Below are 26,350 nucleotides of genomic sequence, written 5' to 3' on the forward strand. Positions count from 1 at the left end.
GGCCACCAAGCCACTTCCAGAACTTTTAGGAGGGTCTTCATCCTCCCAAGATGGCCACCAAAGGGGATGTTATGGAAGTAGGCTAGGAACTGTGCTACTAGGGCAATAGGCACTCTGAGTTGGTACTTGTAGCCGCCGTGCTTAGATGGTACTCCCCCAGAGTGGATGCGGCCAGGCTTGGGTTGTTCAACCGAGGGTCTGCACTCTAGGAAAGTTGGATCTGTTTTCTGGACTTCAGCAATGTCTTGGAGCGTACTTGGGAGAACCGACCAGTGGTTTTTTGAGACTGGACGTTCTGGTATCTGGGGTGCATGCGACAGGGCTTGAGGGTTGAGAGATAGAGAAGGTAAGTAGGTAGGTAGGTAGGTAGGTAGGTACCTAGGTAGGTAGGTAGGATTGAGAGATAGAGATGGTAGGTAGGTACCTAGGTAGGTAGGTAGGATTGAGAGATAGAGAAGGTAAGTAGGTAGGTAGATACGTAGGTAGGTAGGTAGGATTGAGAGATAGAGAAGGTAAGTAGGTAGGTAGATACGTAGGTAGGTACCTAGGTAGGTAGGTAGGTAGGTAGGTAGGTAGGTAGGTAGGTAGGTAGGTAGGTAGGTAGGTAGGTAGGTAGGTAGGTAGGTAGGTAGGTAGGTAGGTAGGTAGGTAGGTAGGTAGGTAGGTAGGTAGGTAGGTAGGTAGGTATTCTTGATTGTCATTGCACATGCATGTCTTGGAGCGTACTTGGGAGAACCGACCAGTGGTTTTTTGAGACTGGACGTTCTGGTATCTGGGGTGCATGCGACAGGGCATCCAGCAACACGTTCCAGCTTTCGTTTTTTATAATGGACCATGAAGGAGAGACTCAAAGTCCACCGGGTAAGCCAAGAAAATGTCTTCATGAGAGGGCACTGTGATAACATCACAAGCCAGGCTTTCCTTTTCCTTGGTGGAGTAGCGGACTTCTGCACAATGGAGGGCTGTGGAGGCAAAAGCAATGGGCCGTTCCTCACCTTCCATGTCCATGTCCATATCAGGACAGCTCCCAGGCCCACATCACTGGCATCAAAGTGGACCTGGAAACTGAGGTATGGATGGAGTTGTGAAAGGACTGGTGGTGACTGCAACTTGCAGTCCACTCCCACGGCACGTCCTTCTTTTTTAGATGGTTTAGGGGCGCTGCCAGGTCAGCTAGTCTGGGGATGAATTTGTTGTTCCTTGTGTCTTTGGGAACACAATGATTTTGTCAAAATGTCCTTCCTTTCAGCTCACCAAAGACGGTTTCCATCAAACCCCGGCACGTCCAAAAGACATAATCTTAAATTGAAACAGGTCTTGGTGGGTGGTCATGGCGGTCTTTGGCTTGCATTCGTTATTCATGGCCAGGGAGCTAAAATTGGTAGCACCCTGCAAGACTTCAGTATCTCATGGGGTACGCATTGTGCATTGTGCAGTGTCTTGGTATTAAGGCCCCTGTAATCTAACCACTAGAGAGATAGATAGAGATAGATGGATGGATGGATGGATGGATGGATGGATGGATGGATGGATGGATGGTAGGTAGGTAGGATTGAGAGATCGAGAAGGTAGGTAGGTAGGTAGGTAGATAGGTAGTAAGGTAGGTAGGTAGGATTGAGAGATAGAGAAGGTAGGTAGGTACCTAGGTAGGTAGGTAGGATTGAGAGATCGAGAAGGTAGGTAGGTAGGTAGGTAGATAGGTAGTAAGGTAGGTAGGTAGGATTGAGAGATAGATAAGGTAGGTAGGTAGGTACCTAGGTAGGTAGGTAAGATTGAGAGATAGAGAAGGTAGGTAGGTAGGTAGGTAGGTAGGTAGGTAGGTAGGTAGGTAGGTAGGATTGAGAGATAGAGAAGGTAGGTAGGTAGGTAGGTAGGTAGGTAGGTAGGTAGGTAGGATTGAGAGATAGAGAAGGTAGGTAGGTAGGTAGGTAGGTAGGATTGAGAGATCGAGAAGATAGGTAGGTAGGTAGGTAGGTAGGTAGGTAGGTAGGTAGGTAGGATTGAGAGATAGAGAAGGTAGGTAGGTAGGTAGGTAGGTAGGATTGAGAGATCAAGAAGATAGGTAGGTAGGTAGGTAGGTAGGTAGGTAGGATTGAGAGATAGAGAAGGTAGGTAGGTAGGTAGGTAGGTAGGTAGGTAGGTAGGATTGAGAGATCGAGAAGGTAGGTAGGTAGGTAGGTAGGTAGGTAGGATTGAGAAATAGAGAAGGTAGGTAGGTAGGTACCTAGGTAGGTAGGTAGGATTGAGAGATGGAGAAGGTAGGTAGGTAGGTACCTAGGTAGGTACCTAGTTAGGTAGGTAGGATTGAGAGATAGAGAAGGTAAGTAGGTAGGTAGGTAGGTAGGTAGGTAGGTAGGATTGAGAGATAGAGAAGGTAGGTAGGTAGGTAGGTAGGTTTGAGAGATAGAGAAGGTAAGTAGGTAGGTAGGTAGGTAGGTAGGTACCTAGGTAGGTAGGTAGGATTGAGAGATAGAGAAGGTAGGTAGGTACCTAGGTAGGTAGGTAGGATTGAGAGATAGAGAAGGTAAGTAGGTAGGTAGATACTTAGGTAGGATTGAGAGATAGAGAAGGTAAGTAGGTAGGTAGATACGTAGGTAGGTAGGTAGGATTGAGAGATAGAGAAGGTATGTAGGTAGGTAGATACGTAGGTAGGTACCTAGGTAGGTAGGTAGGTAGGTAGGTAGGTAGGTAGGTAGGTAGGTAGGTAGGTAGGTAGGTAGGTAGGTAGGTAGGTAGGTAGGTAGGTAGGTAGGTAGGTAGGTAGGTAGGTAGGTATTCTTGATTGTCATTGCACATGCATGTCTTGGAGCGTACTTGGGAGAACCGACCAGTGTTTTTTTGAGACTGGACGTTCTGGTATCTGGGGTGCATGCGACAGGGCATCCAGCAACACGTTCCAGCTTTCGTTTTTTATAATGGACCATGAAGGAGAGACTCAAAGTCCACCGGGTAAGCCAAGAAAATGTCTTCATGAGAGGGCACTGTGATAACATCACAAGCCAGGCTTTCCTTTTCCTTGGTGGAGTAGCGGACTTCTGCACAATGGAGGGCTCTGGAGGCAAAAGCAATGGGCCGTTCCTCACCTTCCATGTCCATGTCCATATCAGGACAGCTCCCAGGCCCACATCACTGGCATCAAAGTGGACCTGGAAACTGAGGTATGGATGGGGTTGTGAAAGGACTGGTGGTGACTGCAACTTGCAGTCCACTCCCACGGCACGTCCTTCTTTTTTAGATGGTTTAGGGGCGCTGCCAGGTCAGCTAGTCTGGGGATGAATTTGTTGTTCCTTGTGTCTTTGGGAACACAATGATTTTGTCAAAATGTCCTTCCTTTCAGCTCACCAAAGACGGTTTCCATCAAACCCCGGCACGTCCAAAAGACATAATCTTAAATTGAAACAGGTCTTGGTGGGTGGTCATGGCGGTCTTTGGTCTTTGCATTCGTTACTCATGGCCAGGGAGCTAAAATTGGTAGCACCCTGCAAGACTTCAGTATCTCATGGGGTACGCATTGTGCATTGTGCAGTGTCTTGGCATTAAGGCCCCTGTAATCTAACCACTAGAGAGATAGATAGAGATAGATGGATGGATGGATGGATGGATGGATGGATGGATGGATGGATGGATGGATGGATGGTAGGTAGGTAGGATTGAGAGATCGAGAAGGTAGGTAGGTAGGTAGGTAGGTAGATAGGTAGTAAGGTAGGTAGGTAGGATTGAGAGATAGAGAAGGTAGGTAGGTACCTAGGTAGGTAGGTAGGATTGAGAGATCGAGAAGGTAGGTAGGTAGGTAGGTAGATAGGTAGTAAGGTAGGTAGGTAGGATTGAGAGATAGATAAGGTAGGTAGGTAGGTAGGTAGGTACCTAAGGAGGTAGGTAGGATTGAGAGATAGAGAAGGTAGGTAGGTAGGTACCTAGGTAGGTAGGTAAGATTGAGAGATAGAGAAGGTAGGTAGGTAGGTAGGTAGGTAGGTAGGTAGGTAGGTAGGTAGGTAGGTAGGTAGGTAGGTAGGTAGGTAGGTAGGTAGGTAGGTAGGATTGAGAGATAGAGAAGGTAGGTAGGTAGGTAGGTAGGTATGTAGGTAGGATTGAGAGATAGAGAAGGTAGGTAGGTAGGTAGGTAGGTAGGTAGGTAGGTAGGATTGAGAGATAGAGAAGGTAGGTAGGTAGGTACCTAGGTAGGTAGGTAGGTATGTAGGTAGGATTGAGAGATAGAGAAGGTAGGTAGGTAGGTAGGTAGGTAGGTAGGCTTGAGAAATAGAGAAGGTAGGTAGGTAGGTACCTAGGTAGGTAGGTAGGATTGAGAGATGGAGAAGGTAGGTAGGTAGGTACCTAGGTAGGTACCTAGTTAGGTAGGTAGGATTGAGAGATCGAGAAGGTAGGTAGGTAGGTAGGTAGGTAGGTAGGTAGGTAGGTAGGTAGGTAGGATTGAGAAATAGAGAAGGTAGGTAGGTAGGTACCTAGGTAGGTAGGTAGGATTGAGAGATGGAGAAGGTAGGTAGGTAGGTACCTAGGTAGGTACCTAGTTAGGTAGGTAGGATTGAGAGATAGAGAAAGTAAGTAGGTAGGTAGGTAGGATTGAGAGATAGAGAAGGTAGGTAGGTAGGTAGGTAGGTAGGTAGGTAGGTAGGTAGGTAGGTAGGTAGGTAGGTAGGTAGGTACCTAGGTAGGTAGGTAGGATTGAGAGATGGAGAAGGTAGGTAGGTAGGTACCTAGGTAGGTACCTAGTTAGGTAGGTAGGATTGAGAGATAGAGAAGGTAAGTAGGTAGGTAGGTAGGTAGGTAGGTAGGTAGGTAGGATTGAGAGATAAAGAAGGTATTTAGGTAGGTAGGTAGGTAGGTACCTAGGTAGGTAGGTAGGATTGAGAGATAGAGAAGGTAGGTAGGTAGGTACCGAGGTAGGTACCTAGGTAGGTAGGTAGGTAGGTAGGTAGGTAGGATTGAGAGATCGAGAAGGTAGGTAGGTAGGTAGGTAGGATTGAGAGATAGAGAAGGTAGGTAGGTACCTAGGTAGGTAGGTAGGATTGAGAGATAGAGAAGGTAGGTAGGTAGGTACCTAGGTAGGTAGGTAGGATTGAGAGATAGAGAAGGTAGGTAGGTAGGTAGGTAGGTAGGTAGGTAGCTAGGTAGGTAGGTAGGATTGAGAGATAGAGAAGGTAAGTAGGTAGGTAGATACGTAGGTAGGTAGGTAGGTAGGTACCTAGGTAGGTACTAGGTAGGATTGAGAGATAGAGAAGGTAAGTAGGTAGGTAGATACGTAGGTAGGTAGGTAGGTAGGTAGGTAGGTAGGTAGGTAGGTAGGTAGGTATTCTTGATTGTCATTGCACAATAACACAGCAGTGAAATTGCCAACGAAATGTCGTTGCCTGGCTCCCGTATAATAATAAATAATAATAATGCGGTGAATAAATACATGACATCAAATATGAACAACAATGTACGGCGTAAACAGTAAATTGCACAAATCATTTCATTAAATTTTGGAATAAATAATAATAATTTCAAGTTGACTCTGGATGCTCCTACTCCCTGATGAGCCACTCCTTAAGGACGGCGATAAGGAAGGAAGGCGAAGAACCAAGTTTGAATGCCAAGGTTCATCATGGCCAACGAGCAAGAAAATAGAGCACTGGAGAAAGTACACACCAAACGCAGTTTGTTGCGTGTACTTTGACCAAACATGGAGAAAATGTCCCACCTCATTAAAAATTAACTGTGTAGTCGACACAGAACTGAACACACTGTGCATATAAAGTCAACTCCATAGTATTTCCGGGGTCAGTTTTTGCTTTTGATACAGTTCTCATTACATTCGTGAAAAAATGATCTCAAAGTAATGTCGACAATAATATCATTTATCGGCAATAATTTGTAGTACAGTAATCATCCAGAAAAATGTGTTATTGTGTTTTTCTCGATTTAAATGACAACACACGGAACTACATACAGTATCTGCCGATGTTGAGCGTGATGGGTCACAGTTTCATATTTCCTTCAATATTGGGCTGACCAATTATAATTGTGGCCTATTAAATTGACCCACATGTGTCGACTGCCAATGTATCATCTGCTGAATAGCAGTCAGTGATGAACGGAGCTCAGTTTGATGCTGGCTGGACGCCTGTCCTCAATGCAATCACCAGAAATTATTCATAAATATTCTATTTTGTTATGTAATGATTGCCTGAAAATATGGATATGGATATGGAATATGGAAGCTGGACGTCCACCAAGGAAGACTTGTTTGTCTGAAAAATGTGCGAGACCATATCGTGCCGTGCCATTCCCGTTTGCTTATTCCCTTTTTTAGGGAATTTTTAGCTAATTGGTTGTTTTTAGCCTTTATTATTTTACATTATTTCATTCATTCATTCACGCGGGGGGTGCTGGAGCCTATCCCAGCTGTCTTCGGGCGTAAGGCGGGGTACACCCTGGACTGGTCGCCAGCCAATCACAGGGCACATATAGACAAACAACCATTCACACTCACATTCATACCTATGGACAATTTGGAGTGGCTAATTAACCTAGCATGTTTTTGGAATGTGGGAGGAAACCGGAGTACCCGGAGAAAACCCACGCATGCACGGGGAGAACATGCAAACTCCACACAGAGATGCCCGAGGGTGGAATTGAACCCTGGTCTCCTAGCTGTGAGGTCTGTGCGCTAACCCCTAGACCACCGTGCCGCCTTTTACATTATTTATTTTACTTTATTTATTTTACATTATTTTATCTATTTGAAGATGAACTATATCAGCAAGTTGAAGTATTTGTGATTTTAGAAATAAGGAGTTAGTATGTTCTCTGTAGGCGGCATTATGAATTATCCTTACTGACCTTTTTTTGCGGTACATAGTACAGTACAAAATTGGTAGTGTATTTTTTTTCTAGAAAACACTGTACATCAGGGGTCTCAAACACGCGGCCCACTAGTTTGAGGCCCCCGCCTTGATATGAAAGTTTAATGTTAGTGCGGCCCGCGCAAGTTTGATATGGATGCTGTATGGTATCATGTACCCAGAAAAAATTATTACGTTTGATTCATGTTCATGTTAAAGGTTAAATAACTGTTAATAGTTATCCTCCCTATCCGTGTGGAAGTGGTAAGTTTTTGGCTATTTAAGCTTAAAGGAAATAAATTGAAGGCTACCGTTTAGGTCGCTAGCTCCCGAGTTTGCGAGTTAGCATGTGTCTCAAGACCCTGCAGTTGCGCAATATGTTGTAAATAAAAAGAGTATAAATGTGACTATAGTCGTGTTTTGTCATGTCTACAGGGCTCTAATAATGCTTTGTTCATTTTAATCTGAAAAAAATCATTTGTCTACCCACCAACTATATGTGGTTTCTTAAGTTTTTATTATTTGCCGTTTTATTATTATTATTATTATTATATTTATTTATTACTGATTGATTGATTTTCTTTATTCTTGATTTGTTTATTTTTCATCTTATTTTGTGTAGAAAAATAAAAAGTAAGATATTTGAGAACGGTGGAATGTTTTATCAGAGCTTTTATTGTAGAAAATCGGAACCAAAGCAAAGTTTATTCATTTTTCTGTTTTTAATAAATGCGTTTTTTGTTTTTTTTTAGAAAACCTGATGCGGCCCAGCCTCGCCGAGACCCTAGCTCAGGGGTGGGCAAATATTTTGACTTGTGGGCTGCATTGAGTTAACAAAATTGTCCGGGGGGGTCACAACATATATTTAACACACACACACACTTTTATGCTTTATAATTTTCCTTGAATTATTTGTCTAATTTTATCTGTTATTTTACTTTTTTTTTTACTACGTAAATATGAATACAACTGGCAACATGACTTGCCAGTTGTATTCATATTTACGTAGTAAAGTATGTTAAAAGTTGAAATACTTGTTAAAATTTAAATATGTTAAAATTTGAAATCTGGCGGGCCGGATTCAAACGCTTGGTGGGCTGCATGTGGCCCCCGGGCCGTACTTTGCCCACCCCTGCCCTAGCTCCAGTGGCCCCCAGGTAAATTGAGTTTGAGACCCCTGCGCTAAATGTTAGCTTGCATTTGTTGGTGAAATCATTTCAGTCTCGCTCTCTTTGCTTTCCTGTGCATAGCGGTTACCATAGCAACACAAATGCTAGCCCATGTACCAGGAGGGCATGTTCTCTTACCTTCCCTGATGACTTTACTCCATGTATAATGAAAAGGTAGATTATCATCCAGGCAAGCAGAAGGCACAAAACTTGGCTTGTCTGCACACCTCCGGTGTCTTCAATAGTGGGGGAAATATTCAGTGTTTCCCTGAAAAAGAAATACTGCGTGGAAGAAGCCTTCCGGCACTCTTCTAGCGGTCCTGTCAAGTTGGCATTAGCAGGACACTGTGACCAAGGCAGGACGGACTGTGAATGCAAACCAGGGAGTTTGAACTCATGAACAAATGAGCTCTGATGTCGTCTTGAATGACATGGTGCAAGATGTTATTGAGACACTCACTTGAAATGAATTAAAGAGGTACCAGAAACTCCATGCGTTGATGATGTTGTAGTAGAGGCAAAGATACAGGGAAGCCATGACGCTAGCAAGTCCTGAAATGATCAATCAATATGGAAATATTGGCACAGCGACAGGGAAGGCACGGACAAATGTGGAGTTTTGTGGGAGGCAGGGATTACGTTCAATGTCAACACCTGTCAACACCTGTCAACACGTACAAATGGATCATACTCATGCAATTTGACTCTCAAATAAGCTTGGATGCTTCACAGCTCTCTTGCATTTTTCATGGTTTCAGTTTTGGTTTCAGTCTGTACCAAACAGATACTCAGTTTCTCAATATTATTTTAAATGTAATATTATTTTATATTTAAATATTATTTTAAATGTGTTCACTTCTGTCCCCAAAAGAGAAGGCCAGACTGACATGGTTTGGCCAAGTGAGATGGAGAGATTGTGATAATATTGGTGAAGGATGAAGCTATTAGGGAGAAGGGGATATGGGAAAAATAAATTTAAAAAAATAAAAATAAAAATAAAAATAAAAATAAAAATAAAAATAAAAATAAAAATAAAAATAAAAATAAAAATAAAAATAAAAAAAAGAAAAAAAAATTAAAAAAAATAATAATAATATATATATTATATATATAATAATATATATATATATATATATATATATATATATATATATATATATATATATATATATATATATAATAATATATATATATATATATATATATATATATATATATATATATATATATATATATATATATACATATATATATATATAATTAATAAGAGATTGTGATAATATTGGTGAAGGATGAAGCTATTCAGGAGAAAGGGAAATGGGAAAAATAATAATAAAAATAAAAATAAAAATAAAAATTATATATATATTATATATATAATATATATATATGATATATATATAATATATATAATTAATAAGAGATTGTGATAATATTGGTGAAGGATGAAGCTATTCGGGAGAAAGGGAAATGAGAAAAATAATAATAATAAAAATAAAAGTAATATATATAATACATAATATAATATATAATATAATATATATATTATATATATAATATAATAATAATTAATAATATTAAGAGATTGTGATAATATTGGTGAAGGATGACGCTATTAGGGGGAAGGGGAAATGGGAAAAATAAATAAAAATAAAAATAAAAATAAAAATAAAAATAAAAATAAAAATAAAAATAAAAATAAAAATAAAAATAAAAATAAAAATAAAAATAAAAATAAAAATAAAAATAAAAATAAAAATAAAAATAAAAATAAAAATAAAAATAAAAATAAAAATAAAAATAAAAATAAAAATAAAAATAAAAATAAAAATAAAAATATATATATAATTAATAATAATAATAATAATCAATTTAATTTATAACGCACTTTACATCAAATTAATGATCTCAAATACTGAAACTTGGGTCTGGAAGACCAAAGATGAGGTTTCTAGATATGCTGAGCGAGCACATGCATGTGGTAGAACTGACAAAGAACCAAGGACCAAGGCCAAGGTCTGTGAAGACCCCCCCACAAAGCCGAGAGCCCCTTATTTCAGAACAAGAAATCTTGTCACGTTTTAATCTCGCAATATCATGTGACACCCCAAATAATAAATATCATAAAATAATAAATAACACGGAGGTTGGGGGAGGTTGTAGACCACTGGGATCATCTGTAAACATCACCATGTGTGACGGATATGAAGAAATTATGCAACTTTTACTCAAGATTCTTCACAGCCAACCCGTAATCTCCTTGTAGTGACTTCACATTTGCACAATGACTTTAGCTTAATTAGATCATATACAATTAAGAACCATCAAAATATGCCTTTGTCGCCTATACTTCCATTGTAAATGAGCCTTCTTGTGGTCAAAAAGTAACTGTCACAGAACTTACCCACTCCACCCAAATAAGGATTAATAGCATGCCAAGCCCCGACGCTTCCCAAGCGCATCTTTTGACCGATGGCGAGCTCCATGTAGAACAACGGCACGCCCTCCACAAGCAGCATCAGCAGATATGGAATCAAGAAACTCCCTAAAGTAGAAAAGCACAAGCAGAAAAACGACTTAATAAACGTGTATTAGTATGTATTATGTATTAGCTATAGCATCACGTAGCATCACTTTCATCGTGTGTTTTATCATGTCAACTTTGACCTCGGTCGAGTGGTTAGCGCGCAGACCTCACAGCTAGGAGGACCAGGGTTCGATTCCACCATCTCTGTGTGGAGTTTCCATGCATGTTCTCCCCGTGCATGCGTGGGTTTTCTCCGGGTACTCCGGTTTTCTCCCACATTCCAAAAAAAACATGCTAGGTTAATTAGCGACTCCAAATTGTCCATAGGTATGAATGTGATTGACACAATCTTTTTAGCATTTTAGCTTAGCACGTCCTAAATGTTTGCTTTAGTTATACATGTAAAACATGTAAGAAAACCGTAGTTAATGTATTTATTTTAAAAATATTTATAATGTTCATGTATTTACTTAGTATTGCGTTGTATAAATGCTGTATATTTTTTGTACATTTGAATAAAAATACTTTAACCCTTAGATGCACTAGTGACTGGACCCTACACTCTTCCATAAGTGGGTCAAAAATGACCCATACTAGAATCAATGCGTATTTTTTTTGCCAATTTTGCCGTTTTGGTTAGGAATAATCACTTGTATGATATTTAGTATTATATTTAGGACCACACAAGAATGATTTCATGTTAGGAACATCTTCATTTTTCACTTTTTTACATCTTTGGAAAAGAAAATGACCCCGTACAACAATAGAAAATATGAGGATCCATTGTGTGTTGCATAAAGGTAAGTTAAAAATGTGAATGGCATGGTATCAAAAATATGATTTTTGAGGAATACCTGGAATATGAAATGATAACAATTTTTCATTACAAAGATATTTCAAGAAAAAAATAAAAAAAAATATATATATATAATATATATATATATATTATATTTATAATATATATATATATATTATATTTATAATATATACTATATATATATATATATATATAATTAATAATTAGATATTGTGATAATATTGGTTAAGGATGAAGCTATTAGGGAGAAGGGGAAAAAATAAAATAATTATAATAATATATATAATATATATATAATATAATATATAACATATATATTATATATATATAATATATATATATATAATATAATAATAATTAATTATTTATTTATTAATTAATAATTAAGGATGAAGCTATTCGGGAGAAGGGGAAATGGGAAAAAAATAAAAATAATTATATATATATATTATATTATAATTATTATATATTATTATATATTATATATTATTATTATATTATTATATATTATTATAATTATATATATATATATATACTACGTTATGCTAGCCATAGCATTTCAGTATGTGGAATCAAACTATGGAATGGATTGAGTAATGGTAATTGTAACCCAGTGGAAAATAAGTGGTCCTTGGTGCAGTTCCACGTGACAGCGCTAGGGGTCAGTGTGCTGTTTGTGAGGGGTTGTTGGGCGGTTAGATGAAAGGGGAAGTGAGGGTTGGACGAGAGCCAAGTAGAAGCTACGTATGTGTGTGTGTGGGGGGGGGTGCATGAGTCAACTCTGAGGTAAATATTCAGAATATTATGCATTCTTCAACATAATAGTTTGTAGTGGAATAGTAATAGTCTGTCCTTATAGTGTGTGGGTCTTTTTATGTTTAGGTGATCTTTTGGGTGCTGGGAGCAAAACTGCTGTCCAACGTTCATGTCATCAGTTAGTAATGTATGTAGACTTGAATTCTCTTTCAAGAAATTGTACATTTTTATGATTTCTAACCATACACTTGTATATTGCGTTGAGTATATATCTCAATGTGCCAACTCTTGTTGTTGAAATGTGTAACAAGCTATTAAGAGGATGCGCTTTATGTGACAGGGTATAGAACAGGGGTGGGCAAACTACGGCCCGGGGGCCACATGCGGCCCACCAAGCGTTTGAATCCGGCCCGCCAGTTGCTTTTTAAGTATTTCAACTTTTAACATACAAACTGGCAACATGACTTGCAAGACGGATGTCTTATTTAGTAAAAAAATATATATAAAATAATTAAATTTAATTAAATGACATAGTGGGCGGCACGGTGGTCTAGGAACATGCTAAACCAGTAATTCCCTGAAGGGGTAGTGAAGCCCAGGCCGAGTAGCAGCAGGACTACACATATGGTACCTGCACAAAGAACACACATAACAGGTTCAAAGGAACGCTAACAGGATGCATCAGGAAAATAAAATCTACTTCCTGTCATGTGCAAAGCTTGTCCTGTGGTGTCTTTTTTTTAGCAAAAGAAACAAATTAGTATCTTTCTTTAAATATCTGCATTATAACCTTAATGAGGGCGGCACGGCGGTCTAGTGGTTAGCGCGCAGACCTCACAGCTAGGAGACCAGGGTTCAATCCCACCCTCGGGCATCTCTGTGTGGAGTTTGCATGTTCTCCCCGTGCATGCGTGGGTTTTCTCCGGGTACTCCGGTTTCCTCCCACATTCCAAAAACATGCTAGGTTAATTTGCCACTCCAAATTATCCATAGGTATGAATGTGAGTGTGAATGGTTGTTTGTCTATATATGCCCTGTGATTGGCTGGCGACCAGTCTAGGGTGTACCCCGCCTTACGCCCGAAGACAGCTGGGATAGGCTCCAGCACCCCCCGCGACCCTCGTGAGGAAAAGCGGTAGAAAATGAATGAATGAATAAATGACATAGTTTGATGTGGTCTGATATTTAAAATATGTCATTTTACAGATAAAATTAGACAAATAATTCAAGGAAAATTATAAGCATGAAATAGTGTGTGTGTGTTAAATATATGTTCTGGCCCCCACGACAATTTTGTTAACTCAATGCTGCCCACCAGTCAAAATATTTGCCCACCCCTAAACTACGGTGTGGGTCGAGGGTCAAACAGGACGTGCAGACGTTCATCACACTTCCAAAAAAATTAAAGGAAATTCCCGCTGACAGTCCTAATTATTGAATTATATCAGAATTATGTAAAAGTACCTTTACCCAAACTAATTGCTCTAGCACAGGGGTGGGCAAACTACAGCCCAGGGGCCAAATACGGCCCACCAAGTGTTTGAATCCTGTCCGCCAGTTGCTTTTTAAGTATTTCAACTTTTAACATACAAACTGGCAACATGACTTGCAAGTCGGATGTCTTATTTAGTAAAAATAAATAAATTAAATTAAATTAAATGACATAGTTTGATGTGGTCTGATATTTAAAATGCTCCTGAAAAAATGAGAACATACACCTAATAAGTACAACACTTTTACAGATAAAATTAGACAAATAATAAAATTAGACAAATAAAATTATAAGCATAAAATAGCGTGTGTGTGCATGTGTATGTGTTAAATATATGTTCTGGCCCCCCGAACAATTTTGTTGACTCAATACGGCCCACCAGTCAAAATATTTGCCCACCCCTGGTATAGAACCACTATTATTATTATTGTAGAGATTTCTTTCTTGACTTTGATACCTTTTCTAAAAATAGTAGTCAACCATCTAATCCTAAATTCCAGAATAAAGAACTCCATAATAATTTTGTGTCCTGTGCTTGATAAAGTTTTACCAGGCAACATAATGGTAATGGTTTAATTTCATTTGAACATGCATCAGATTACAATTGAATGCATCCCATAATCAGTTCACAGTTCCACATGTCCAAAAGGAGTAGGAAGAAGCAAAGCTTATTAAATCCTACCCCTCCATCTGGTACTTTTACAATCACTAACTGTTACATTTGTTCACTTCCTGCTTTCCATAATACAGTTTAAGGTTTTTTGTTTTTTTTTTTTGTTTTTTTTTTTAATAATGCACCTCGTACCGAAGATACCGAGCCATTATGGCATTGTATGCTCATATCACGTAGTACTTTGGTACGAGGTACATTAATAAAAAAAAATGAAAACCATTAAACTGTATTATGGAAAGCAGGAAGTGAACAAATGTAACAGTTAGTGATTGTAAAAGTACCAGATGGAGGGGTAGGATTTAATAAGCTTTGCTTCTTCCTACTCCTTTTGGACATGTGGAACTGTGAACTGATTATGGGATGCATTCAATGAATGAAATTAAACCATTACCATTACCATAATACCAAGTGAAATCTACTACAAAGTTCAAATGGTGATTTTCCCTGGAGGGACATTGATCGTTTTCCGTGCTTTTTTGTATTTTGTATGATCGATAGGGGGGGGGTTGCCACCCGGAGGGGTGGGCGTGAGGAAAAAGGTTTTTTTTTTTCTCTTGTGGTTGCAAGATGTGGGCGGTTATGTCTCACGTAGCGAGGAGTGTGCGAGTTAATGTTCGAAAGAAAAAAAAAAAACTTCACTACCAAGTTCGATACCCCGCCTCGGACTCTTCAGAACTTTACTTATCTGTTAGGAACTCCATTTGTGTTGAGCATCAACAACAAATGGATGACTAGATCGAGACGATGCAAGGTGAACGTAAACCCACGAAATAGGCGCTCTTACCTCCGCCGTGCATCTGGCACAGGTACGGGAAGCGCCACACGTTCCCCAGTCCGATCGCGTACGAAACGCAGGCCATCATGAACTGCATGGGATTGTCCCAGTTGGGTCGGGCATCTTTTTCCATGTTTGCGTCTCCCAATATGAGAGCTGATCCTGCTGGCTGACAGTCTTTTACACCGCTCTGATTGCAGTGGGCGGGGCTTCGCGTACTTTATTATTGCAGTAATGAAACATATCTAATGGAATAAAGTATATCGTGTTAATGCAAATGCATCCTTTGAAATATATTTTGTCATTTCTATATATTTTTTACTTTTTGTAATGTTGTCATGCATGTGTAATGGGGGGATTTTGGTGACTCAGCTCCGGCTCTAGTTGAAAGCCAAAAGTCCGACGGTCAGCTCTCCCACAAACGTATCATGGGCAGCCACTGTGCGCAGCCGCACTAAACAGGCGGTCTATTTAAATGGCACGTTCTCTTTGTGGGTCAAAAATGACCTGGTCAGGTTATTTTCTTGAAATATCTTCGTAATGAAATTTTTTTTATCATTTCATATTCCAGGTATTCCTCAAAAACATATTTTGATATCATGCCGTTCACATTTTTAACTTATCTTTTATACATTTTAAGAAATGTTTGTTTTTGTGTTACTACCCCAACCTTCCATAAGTGGATTTCTGACCCTTTGCCCAGTCTCCCTCATTGTTAGACCGCTAATTGTAAAAATGGTGTTTACCCAAGGAAAAGAAAGGTATCCAAAACCATGGTGAGACCAGCCATGTTGTTTGGTCTGGAGACAGGAAGCAGAATTGGAGGTAGCAGAGATGAGGATGGTGAGGTTCTCATTGGGAGTGACCAGGATGGATAGGATCAGAGGGACATTAGATGTTAGAGGCCTTGGAGATAAAGTCAGTTATGGGCCAGACTGAGATGGTTGGGAGTGACCAGGATGGATAGGATCAGGAAGGAGTCCATCTGAGGGACATTACCTGTTAGAGGCCTTGGAGATAAAGTCAGTTATGGGCCAGACTGAGATGGTTGGGAGTGACCAGGATGGATAGGATCAGGAAGGAGTCCATCTGAGGGACATTACCTGTTAGAGGCCTTGGAGATAAAGTCAGTTATGGGCCAGACTGAGATGGTTGGGAGTGACCAGGATGGATAGGATCAGGAAGGAGTCCATCTGAGGGACATTACCTGTTTGAGGCCTTGGAGATAAAGTCAGTTATGGGCCAGACTGAGATGGTTGGGAGTGACCAGGATGGATAGGATCAGGAAGGAGTCCATCTGTGGGACATTACCTGTTAGAGGCCTTGGAGATAAAGTCAGCTATGGGCCAGACTGAGATGGTTGGGAGTGACCAGGATGGATAGGATCAGGAAGGAGTCCATATAAGGGACATTACCTGTTAGAGGCCTTGGAGATAAAGTCAGTTATGGGCCAGACTGAGATGGTTGGGAGTGACCAGGATGGATAGGATCAGGAAGGAGTCCATCTGAGGGACATTACCTGTTAGAGGCCTTGGAGATAAAGTCAGTTATGGGCCAGACTGAGATGGTTGAGAGTGACCAGGATGGATGGGATCAGGAAGGAGTCCATCTGAGGGACATTACCTGTTAGAGGCCTTGGAGATAAAGTCAGTTATGGGCCAGACTGAGATGGTTGAGAGTGACCAGGATGGATAGGATCAGGAAGGAGTCCATCTGAGGGACATTACCTGTTAGAGGCCTTGGGGATAAAGTCAGTTATGGGCCAGACTGAGATGGTTGAGAGTGACCAGGATGGATAGGATCAGGAAGGAGTCCATCTGAGGGACATTACCTGTTAGAGGCCTTGGGGATAAAGTCAGTTATGGGCCAGACTGAGATGGTTGAGAGTGACCAGGATGGATAGGATCAGGAAGGAGTCCATCTGAGGGACATTACCTGTTAGAGGCCTTGGAGATAAAGTCAGTTATGGGCCAAATGATGAACAAATTTCAGTATTTGTTCCGTGACCTCCTCAGCCCTTTTTGTCTTCAGGGGATAGGCTTGTGGCCACTTGGGGAAATAGTCCACCATCACGCACACATACATGTGTCCATTGTTTGTGGTGGTCAGTTTGCCAATGAGGTCCGTACCCACCAGTTCAAATGGCTGTGTGACCTAAAAAAAAAACAAACAAAAAAAGTGAAACATTAAATTGGCTTTGACACCAACCAGAACACCCGCAACCCTAGTGAGGATTAGCGGCATAGAAAATGATTTGGATGCACCAACCAGTTCTATTGTCTATCAAAATGTCAGGAAACCTAAAGTTCAATCCCTGCCTTCTCCTGGCTTGTCTTTCTTCTGTGTTTTCCAGAAGTCCTTGAGCGGGCTGGAGGCTGGAGGACCCTATACTAATTCGACCCCGAGCTTTCCGTTGAGACCACCCCGATGCTCTACGACTTCCGGTTCCTGAGATACGGACGTTTATTGCCAATTGCGCCCCCTTCCGGTGCTCACAGGAAGTCGGAAGTGGTCCCAAATGAAAGCCCGTGCCCACTTATGGGGGGGTCGGCCTCGGGAAAAATGCCGTAGGACGTACCGTTCTCGAGTTATTTCGTTTTGCTACGAGCTACCAAGACCTCCTTCAACCCTATGCCTACACCTAACCCTAATACTATGTCGCCATCTGGTGGCCAATTAAATACACTGCAGGCGAATACCAACACCTGGTGGTCATTCCTACGTACTGCAACTCCGACCATGCAATCTCAATGGAGGAAGCGTTTTTCGCCAATTACTCCACAACGGAAGCTCGTATCGGGACGGACGCGACTTCCACCCACGCTGATTCGACCACCAGCTTTCAATTGAAACCACCCCCGACACTGTACGACTTCCGGTTCCCGAGATACAACCGGTTTTTGCCAATTGCGCCCTTTTCCGGCGGGGACAGGAAGTCGGAAGTGGTCCCACACGAAAGCCCGTGCACCGTTCTCGAGTTATTCGCTTATGACAGCAGCTATCAAGACCGCCTTCACCCCCTTCACTCCTATACCCTAACCCCCTAATTAATTAAGTCATTTTAGATGAATAAAGTTGAAATATTAAAGACAGAAGATGTTATTTGCTAAGGTTTGTTTCTAAAAGTCTGAGAAACAAAAAGATTGATGTTACAAATTGGAGAAAATAAGCTAAGAAAAAGTGATCAAACTATGAAAATTAAGTGAAAATATTATGGGAATAAAGCCATAGCATTACAAGAAAAAAATGTCACTGTTGAAATATGGAAAACAACAATGGAAGTGAGAAAAAAAGTGTGATTTAAAGAGAAAACATTGGTATTATGTATGTATGAGAGGCTTATTCACCTATATCACACAGCACAAACGTTAAATTGGCCCAGCCATCCTTTGATATTTTAGTATGTGGCCCTCCATGGAAAACGTTCTCCATGGAAAAAGTCTGTGATGAGAAGGTGGTCGATCAACAATCTCTTCATTGCAACAGGAAAACAGGCTACTGACGGCCACAACCATGACAAAACAACATCAGCAATCTCAACTGTCCTTTCTGCACTCAGCCGTTCTTCTCCCTCAGTCACGTTGACAGACACAACACAACTGCTAGGCTGCTTGAATGTGTTAAAGGATCTGCTCCTGTGAGGTTCTTTTTTTTTTGGTTCTTTTAAAAAAATATTTTCATTTAATTACTGTATTTGGGGTTTTCATTACTGTATTGTATGTCCATCATGTGCACAGTGACTTATTTTGGCATTATAGGAACATAACTCGTTAGTATGGAGGACCAAAACTGCCAAAATAATAAATAAATAAATAAATAAAAGTGGAAAGAAAAACAAAAATGAAAAAAAAAATAAAAAAATTTAATACAAAAAATTAATATAAATGGAAATAAAAACATTATTATTTATTGATATGTAATTCTATTTATATATTTATTTTTGTATTTATTTCTACATTTATTTTGTATTTATTTTTAATTTTTGAATCTTGTTTTTTATTTTTGTATTTATTTTTGCTTTTATTTATTTATTTATGTATATATTTTTGTTTTTATTTCCATTTATATTTATTTTTTTGTATTTAATTTTTTGATTTTTTTTCATTTTTGTTTTTATTTTCACTTTTATTTATTTATTATTTTGGCAGTTTTGGTCCTCCATACGTTAGGACCACCAGTAGTGGGAAAGTACTGAAGGGATTTTTTTGTTATCACTGCCGAAATCAGCAGTTACTAAATGCTGCCATCTAACGGAGGTATTGAGACATCACACTACCTATATTTGTCTTGTGGATTTCGAAAGGATAATGGAATATGAAGGGCTGGTTTAAGCTGGTTTTCTTCCCTTTTCTAGTTGGGAACTCATATTTTCCTGAAACTTAACACAATATTCTATGTGCCTTGATAAATCAGTAAAAATCATCAAAAATGTCCAGTACCGAGGGGGCTGTCTTTTGAAAAATGGCCTGGATTGAATGATTTAAAGAAATATATGTTATTTTTTTAAAGTCACAATGTTATGAAAAACTAAATAAAATGGTACATCATTGGTATTGAATGAGTGAATATTTAAACTTTATGCTACTGAAATCACATTTTTTCCTCATAATAGTATGACATTATTCTCGTAAGACTAGGACTTTTTCTCATTAGAGTGCAACTTTTTGCTGTTAATATTCATTTGTTCATTTTCTACCGCTTATCCTCACAAGGGTCGCGGGGGTGCTGGAGCCTATCCCAGCTGTCTTCAGACGAGAGGCGGGGTACACCCTGGACTGGTTGCCAGCCAATCCCAGGGCACATATAGACAAACAACCATTCACACTCACATTCATACCTATGGACAATTTGGAGTGGCTAATTAACCTAGCTAATTAACCTCCTGACTCCTGGACCGGTCCAACCGGCTCACAGCCACATAAATAAAAAGTTGAAAGAGCCATCAGGCGTCTCATATTTCCTAACCTGAAGGGATAAAATGATTGCTGGTGGAGATCATACAGGTACATAGCACCAACACATAAACTAGAGGTGTCCAAAGTGCGGCCCAGGGGCCATTTGTGGCACACAGCTGTTTTTTTATGGTCCGGTGGCACATTCTAAAAACATAATTTAATTAGAAAACTTTCAAAAATTAAAGCAACAACAACAAAAGCAAAAAAAAAAAAAATGCAGTAATTTCAATAGAATAAAGACAAAATATTGAATCTCGGGGTTTGGGGTACACCCTGGACTGGTGGCCAGCCAATCACAGGGCACATATAGACAAACAACCATTCACACTCACATTCATACCTATGGACAATTTGGAGTGGCTAATTAACCTAGCATGTTTTTGGAATGTGGGAGGAAACCGGAGTACCCGGAGAAAATGCACGCGTGCACGGAGCGAATGTGAAAACTCCACACAGAGATGCCCGAGGGTGGAATCGAACTCGGGTCTCCTAGCTGTGTGGCCTGCATGCTAACCACTTGTCCTCCATGCAGCCTTGCTGTTAATATTTTGACTTTATTCTTAAACATACTGCTGGGTGAGCTGCTGATTATTTCCATTTCTGCTGTAAGTTTTTAATTATTTCTTGTTAAATTTCTAGAATGTGTCACTTTAGACCAGGGGTGGGCAAACTACGGCCCGGGGGCCACATGCGGCCCACTAAGTGTTTGAATCCGGCCCGCCAGTTGCTTTCTAACTTTTAACATACATGCTGGCAACATGACTTGCAAGTCGGATGTCTTATTCAGTAAAAAAAAACAAAACAATAAAAATAATAATAAAAAAAATTAAAATGTAAAATTAAAGTTTGTAGTTTGATGTGGTTTGATGTTTAAAGTGCTCTGGAAAAAAGGGATATATGGAACATATTTAAAACATATAGCTAATAATCTGACACGTTTACAGATAAAATTATACAAAGTAAATAAATAATAAATATATAAAAATATAATATAATTGATATATAATGTAATTAATAATATAATTATAATATATATAATGAATTATATATATATAATATGTAGATTAAATATAATATATAATATAAATAAAATTAGACAAATAATTCAAGGTGAACTGTTAGAATTATAAGCAAATACAAATATATACAAATATATATATATATACAAATATACAAATAAATAAATTAAATAAATAAATACAAATATATGAAATATAATATAATATATGAAATATAATATATATAATAATAAAATTAATATATATAATATAATTAATCATTATAATATATAATAAATAAATAAAATTAGACAAATAATTCAAGGTGGACTGTTAGAATTATAAGCAAATACAAATATATACAAATATATATATATGTACAAATATACATATATACAAATAAATAAAATAAATACATAAATAATACATATATGAAATATAATATATTAAATATAATATATATAATAATAAAATTAATATATATATAATATAATTAATCATTATAATATATAATAAATACATAAAATTAGACAAATAATTCAAGGTGGACTGTTAGAATTATAAGTGTAAAATCGTGTGTGTTTTAAAAAAATATATATTCTGCCCCCCCGCACAGTTTTGTTAACTCAATGCGGCCCACGAGTCCAAAAGTTTGCCCACCCCTGCTTTAGACACTCCGACCATACATGGATCCTACCAAAATGGATAGCGGGTCAGACACTGCGGCCTGTATTTGATTTTCTCAATTACCAATAAAAGGACAATAAATGTATTGGTGTTCAGTAGAGCGTCCAGTCATCCTTTTATTCAAATGAAAAGGTCGTTGTGGTTACCAAGCATTGCTTTTAAAGACTTGTCCGTCCATTCCATTGTCTCGTCCCGGTTACTAAACTCCCTAACATGACAACAAACCAAAGCTGGCTTGGAACTAACACTGCTAAATGTCTACACACAATCCAAGGAACTCGCTGTCCTCCTTTGATGAGCAGCTCCGCTTCACATGGTGTCAGGATGTGTCAGCAGGACTGAGGCCGTGGTTCCCGCCACAGGACTCCAAGAGTCCGCTGGATTTCTCTATCAAAGTCCACAACAGAAAGACTCATCCAAATCGGGCCTTTGCACAACTTTGTCAACACAAAGTAAGGAATGGAACATTCCTGCCGAGTATATTCATGAAGGGCCAGAAGAGCAAAGACCACTCAAAGTTCATCTCATCCTATCGGCCTCCGGATGCTCTGGAAAGTCAAATAATGTTGGTCGAGACCGGGAAGTTACCTCGTGGACCGTTCCAGGACCACAGACCTGACGACTTCAGACCAGCAAGTCTCTTTCTATTTCACAATCATTGTTATTATAATTTATTTATTCATACAGTAAACCTCGGATATATCAGACTCGGATATATCGGAAATTCGCTCACAAGAACCGATTTTTCTGTAATGCATTTCCAATAAAAATTCATTGCATATATCGGATTTTTTATAACGGATTTCGCCTATTTCGGACAAAATCTCCAGTCCCGTTCCAATGCATTTCCATGAAATTTCCCTCGCATATATCGGATGGCCGCATCGTGGCGCTCCGATTCGCCAAATCGTGACAGGCCGCTATACGACGTCATTTGCAGCGTTTGCAGCGTTGCCTGCGCGTCCAGGTACATTGGAAACATAGTCAAGGAAGTGCCTTTTTATAACGGATAAAATCCCATTTACGCATATACCGGATATAAATCCGATATATGCGTAAAACGGACATTTTCCGGTATACGCATATAACGGATTTCGCTTATATCGGACAAAACCAGTGGGAACAATTGAATCCGATATACCCGAGTTTTACTGTATTATACAATATAATAATATATAAAATATAATATATATAATTTATATATATATAATATATATAATAAAATAATATATTATAAATACATTTTACATAAATACATAGTAAAAACACAAGGCAAAAGCTAAAACCTAAAGTTTTAAAGGTGACTATAGGGGTGTTAGTTTGTCTCTGGAGGGCTCTAATAACTAAGTTTTCTATGCTCTAACTACCAAGAATATTCCATTTCTAAATATAAAATCCTACTTGCCAGAAATGTACTAATCTCTGTCGGTTGTGGAGTAAGTTAACCGCGATAAACGAGGGATTGCTAGAGTAGATGGATTAAAATGGTTACTAAGCATGGTGCATTTATCCGACTGTCCTGCAGGGGAGCTATTTTACCTTTTCTTTCATTCTACCTATGATTAAAAAAATCCACTAATGTGAGTTTGCCTACTACTACTAATATACTTTTTTTAATTATATGGTCGTGAGTACTTGCCTGATGGGTTTTTTTCTGTTTTTTAACATTTTTGTGTTTTTTGTTACCGTCTTCCGGCTAGTGTTATTTTTGCCTAGCAACCTCTGTTCATTTGTACTTTTACCCTGTGTGGACTCTTTTTGTTAATAAACATTTTTGTTGTATTTCCTGCCCCCGCATCTTGGGTTCCACACCAGTTGGTAGTTCTTAAGATGTTTCAATCCGTAACCACGCACTAGTTCAGGGGTGCTCACACTTTTTCAGCATGCGAGCTACTTTTAAAATGACCGAGTCAAAATGATCTACCCACTACAAAAATGCAAAACATCTATTTATTTTCAAATGTATTGAGGATTATTTGTACGTACAATGTATGTTGATGTACCTTACATAACCAAATGAGCCAATATTGCAAAACACACATAATTAACTATTAACATTTTTTGTAATTACCTGAGTTTACTTTGATGACTTGCACTGAATTGAACCAGCCAGGGATGCATAGTCCGGACAGTAGCTGCTGATAGCCAGCCTCAAGCACACTTCCAAATGTTTGTCAGTTATGGATAATATCCGTATCATAATATCCGTATAATATTCCATATCTGTATGGAAGTGATATGTTTTTGCCTTTTTACTTGGTCCAGTTTTTGCCTTTTTACTTGGTCCAGCTCCTTCACTCATTTTAGTGACCATAAACTTTAGCGAGGGCTTAAAATCTGACGCAATTCGCCGACTAGCTTAGCACTTTGCATCGTTGTTTACACATGAGCGGTGACCTAAAGGTCAAAATTCAGTTGTCATCTGACTGGTTGTCCTGTATGTCAATCAAGTAACGGGGATGGATGATAGGCTGACATCGTAAGTTCTGCTGCACTTAGAGACGTTGTTTGATTTGATTGGTCGCCCGAAGGGCAACATTCAGTTGTCATCTGAATGGCTGCCCTGTATATCAATCAAGTGACGGCATTGATGCTGGGATGATATTTTTTTAATGTCACGCCGCGATCGACCAGCGATCGACCAGTACCACCTCCGCGATCGACCGGTAGATCGCGATCGACTTAATGAGCACCCCTGCACTAGTTGATATAAAGAAGCGGAAATATGTATTCAAATCATGCCTATTGATTGGTTTATTGGACTCTAAATAAAGTCAGTGCATGTTAAATTGTTTTGCTTCCTGTCATCTGATTAGCATCTTGTTTTTACCCGTTGTTTATGGATGTAAAAGCGAGGCTAATCTAATACGTTTTGCTTTTTCTCAGCACAAATGTGATTTAACGAGGCTGCACCGCAACGACTCATTTAATTCCCCCATTTGCACCCAAATCAGCGTTTTCTGACCGCAGCGCTTACTGCCCCTGCAGACGAGCTGCAAAGTGCTTATCTTAGCAGGATGCTAACGTTCATGGCGTTTCATATCTCAGCACATCGGGACGCTCTTTAGCAGAGCAAAGATGTGTAATAACACATGTGCTGATTGTACAGTTTGCACAAGCTTTTTTCATGCTTACTAAGTGTGTGTGTGTGTGGGGGGGGGGGGGGGGGGGGGCTTCTCCTTTTGCTTATTTTGTAGATCGAATCAATGCAAGATATTTTTACATTTTTACCAAATTGATAATATAGTCATATAGTCATAAAGTCTCAAATTAAAACAAGCAAACATCTTTATACTGATCAAAGATCCTCTATTGGACAGGAAGGCTCTGCTGTTATTTGGGCTCCACTGCAAAAAGGCGAGTGAAAGGTCACACTAAGATATCATCATTCATTCATTTTTTTAGCGCTTTTTCCTCACGAGGCTCGCGGGGCTGCTGGAGCCTATCCCAGCTGTCTTCGGGCGAGAGGCGGGGAAAATATCATGAAATAAAAATGTAAATATTAGTCAACACAACCGAACATAAAATGCAGTTTTTAAATGAAACGTAACCCTGTGTGAAAAACGGATGTCCCCCTAAAGCTACTACGCACCCTTAGCAGCAACAACTGCAATCAAGCCTTTTTAAGGTCGTGGATTCAGATCAGGACTTGGACTGGTCTTCATTTTTGTTTGATGGACTTGCTAGTTGCTTTCAGTTTGAGGTCAGATGGCAACAGATGGTTGGACATCTTCTGGATTTTTTTTTTTTGATGATTCATGGTCGTTTATGACAGCAAGTCTTCCGGTTCCTGAAGCAACAAAACAGCTCCAGACCATCACACTACCACCACCGTATTTTACTGAAGTGAGGCCTGCAGTTCTTTTGATGTTGTTGTGCACTTTTGGGGGTCATTTTGGTTGATCAAGCACTGTCATTGCCTACCCCGCCTCCATCTTGGAGACCCCGCCTCCTGCCTGATTGTGCTCAGGTGTCCCTCATCACCTGATTTCCTGCTTGCTATTTATTGCCTCTGATTCCTCCTGTCTGGTGCAAGTTCGTTGTACATTCAGGTGTCGTCCTAGCACTCCTCGCCTGCTTTTCGACCTCTCCTTCTGCCTGCCGCTCTTGGATACCTTTGCCTTATTGGACTGACTTCCTGTGTACCGACCTTCACATTCGTGTAGAACCTTACCTCGTGTAGAGTCTGCCAATTCTGCCTTTGGGTCCCGCCTTGACACTGGGAAGGTTCACCACTGTTTCTTGTTTTGGCCATTTGTGGATAATGGCTCTCACTGTGGCTTGCTGGAGTCCCAAAGTGTTAGTAATCTGAAACATGTGACAAACAAAGAAAACAAAGAAATGAGGAAATTTCAGGATCTACTATACTAGAAATCCATCTCAAAGATCCTCTATATTAGAGGGAGGCGGAGTTGAAGAGCTGAGTAGGCGTGTAGGAGATGATTGTCCAGCCTTTGCGGCTGAGCAGAGTGGAGGCATGCTGCTCTGAAAGCCAGTGGATTCATTAGCGGTCAGTTTACTGACAAGATCTTCCATCACGCCATGCAATCACACTTTGCATCTGCTGCGGTCTCCAGTATGGAGGACCAAAACTGCCAAAATAATAAATAAATAAATAAATAAAAGTGAAAATAAAACAAAAATAAAAAAAAATCCAAA

General features: G+C 39.3%; 1 protein-coding gene across 8 annotated transcripts in view; it reads right to left on the reverse strand.

Moving 5' to 3' along the window:
- The window catches only part of LOC131105168 (sodium- and chloride-dependent transporter XTRP3-like), a 42,013-nt gene that overhangs the window by 10,893 nt on the left and 4,770 nt on the right, over positions 1-26,350 (reverse strand). For 4 of the 8 annotated variants that reach the window (XM_058053022.1, XM_058053020.1, XM_058053023.1 and 1 more), the window contains 5 exons: positions 25,866-25,999; positions 15,798-17,205; positions 10,416-10,556; positions 8,472-8,563; positions 8,150-8,377 (listed from right to left, as the gene is read on the reverse strand). In XM_058053022.1, coding sequence (XP_057909005.1) covers positions 8,150-8,377; positions 8,472-8,563; positions 10,416-10,530 — 435 coding nt within the window. In that variant the 5' untranslated portion in view covers positions 10,531-10,556; positions 15,798-17,205; positions 25,866-25,999. Of the gene's footprint in view, positions 1-8,149; positions 8,378-8,471; positions 8,564-10,415; positions 10,557-15,060; positions 15,468-15,797; positions 17,206-17,629; positions 18,030-21,869; positions 22,240-25,865; positions 26,000-26,350 lie in introns of those variants that run through there. The other 4 variants (XM_058053024.1, XM_058053019.1, XR_009119885.1 and 1 more) reach the window with 4 other exon arrangements.

This window comes from Doryrhamphus excisus, chromosome 17 (assembly GCF_030265055.1).
Source record: "Doryrhamphus excisus isolate RoL2022-K1 chromosome 17, RoL_Dexc_1.0, whole genome shotgun sequence".
NCBI lineage: Eukaryota > Metazoa > Chordata > Actinopteri > Syngnathiformes > Syngnathidae > Doryrhamphus > Doryrhamphus excisus.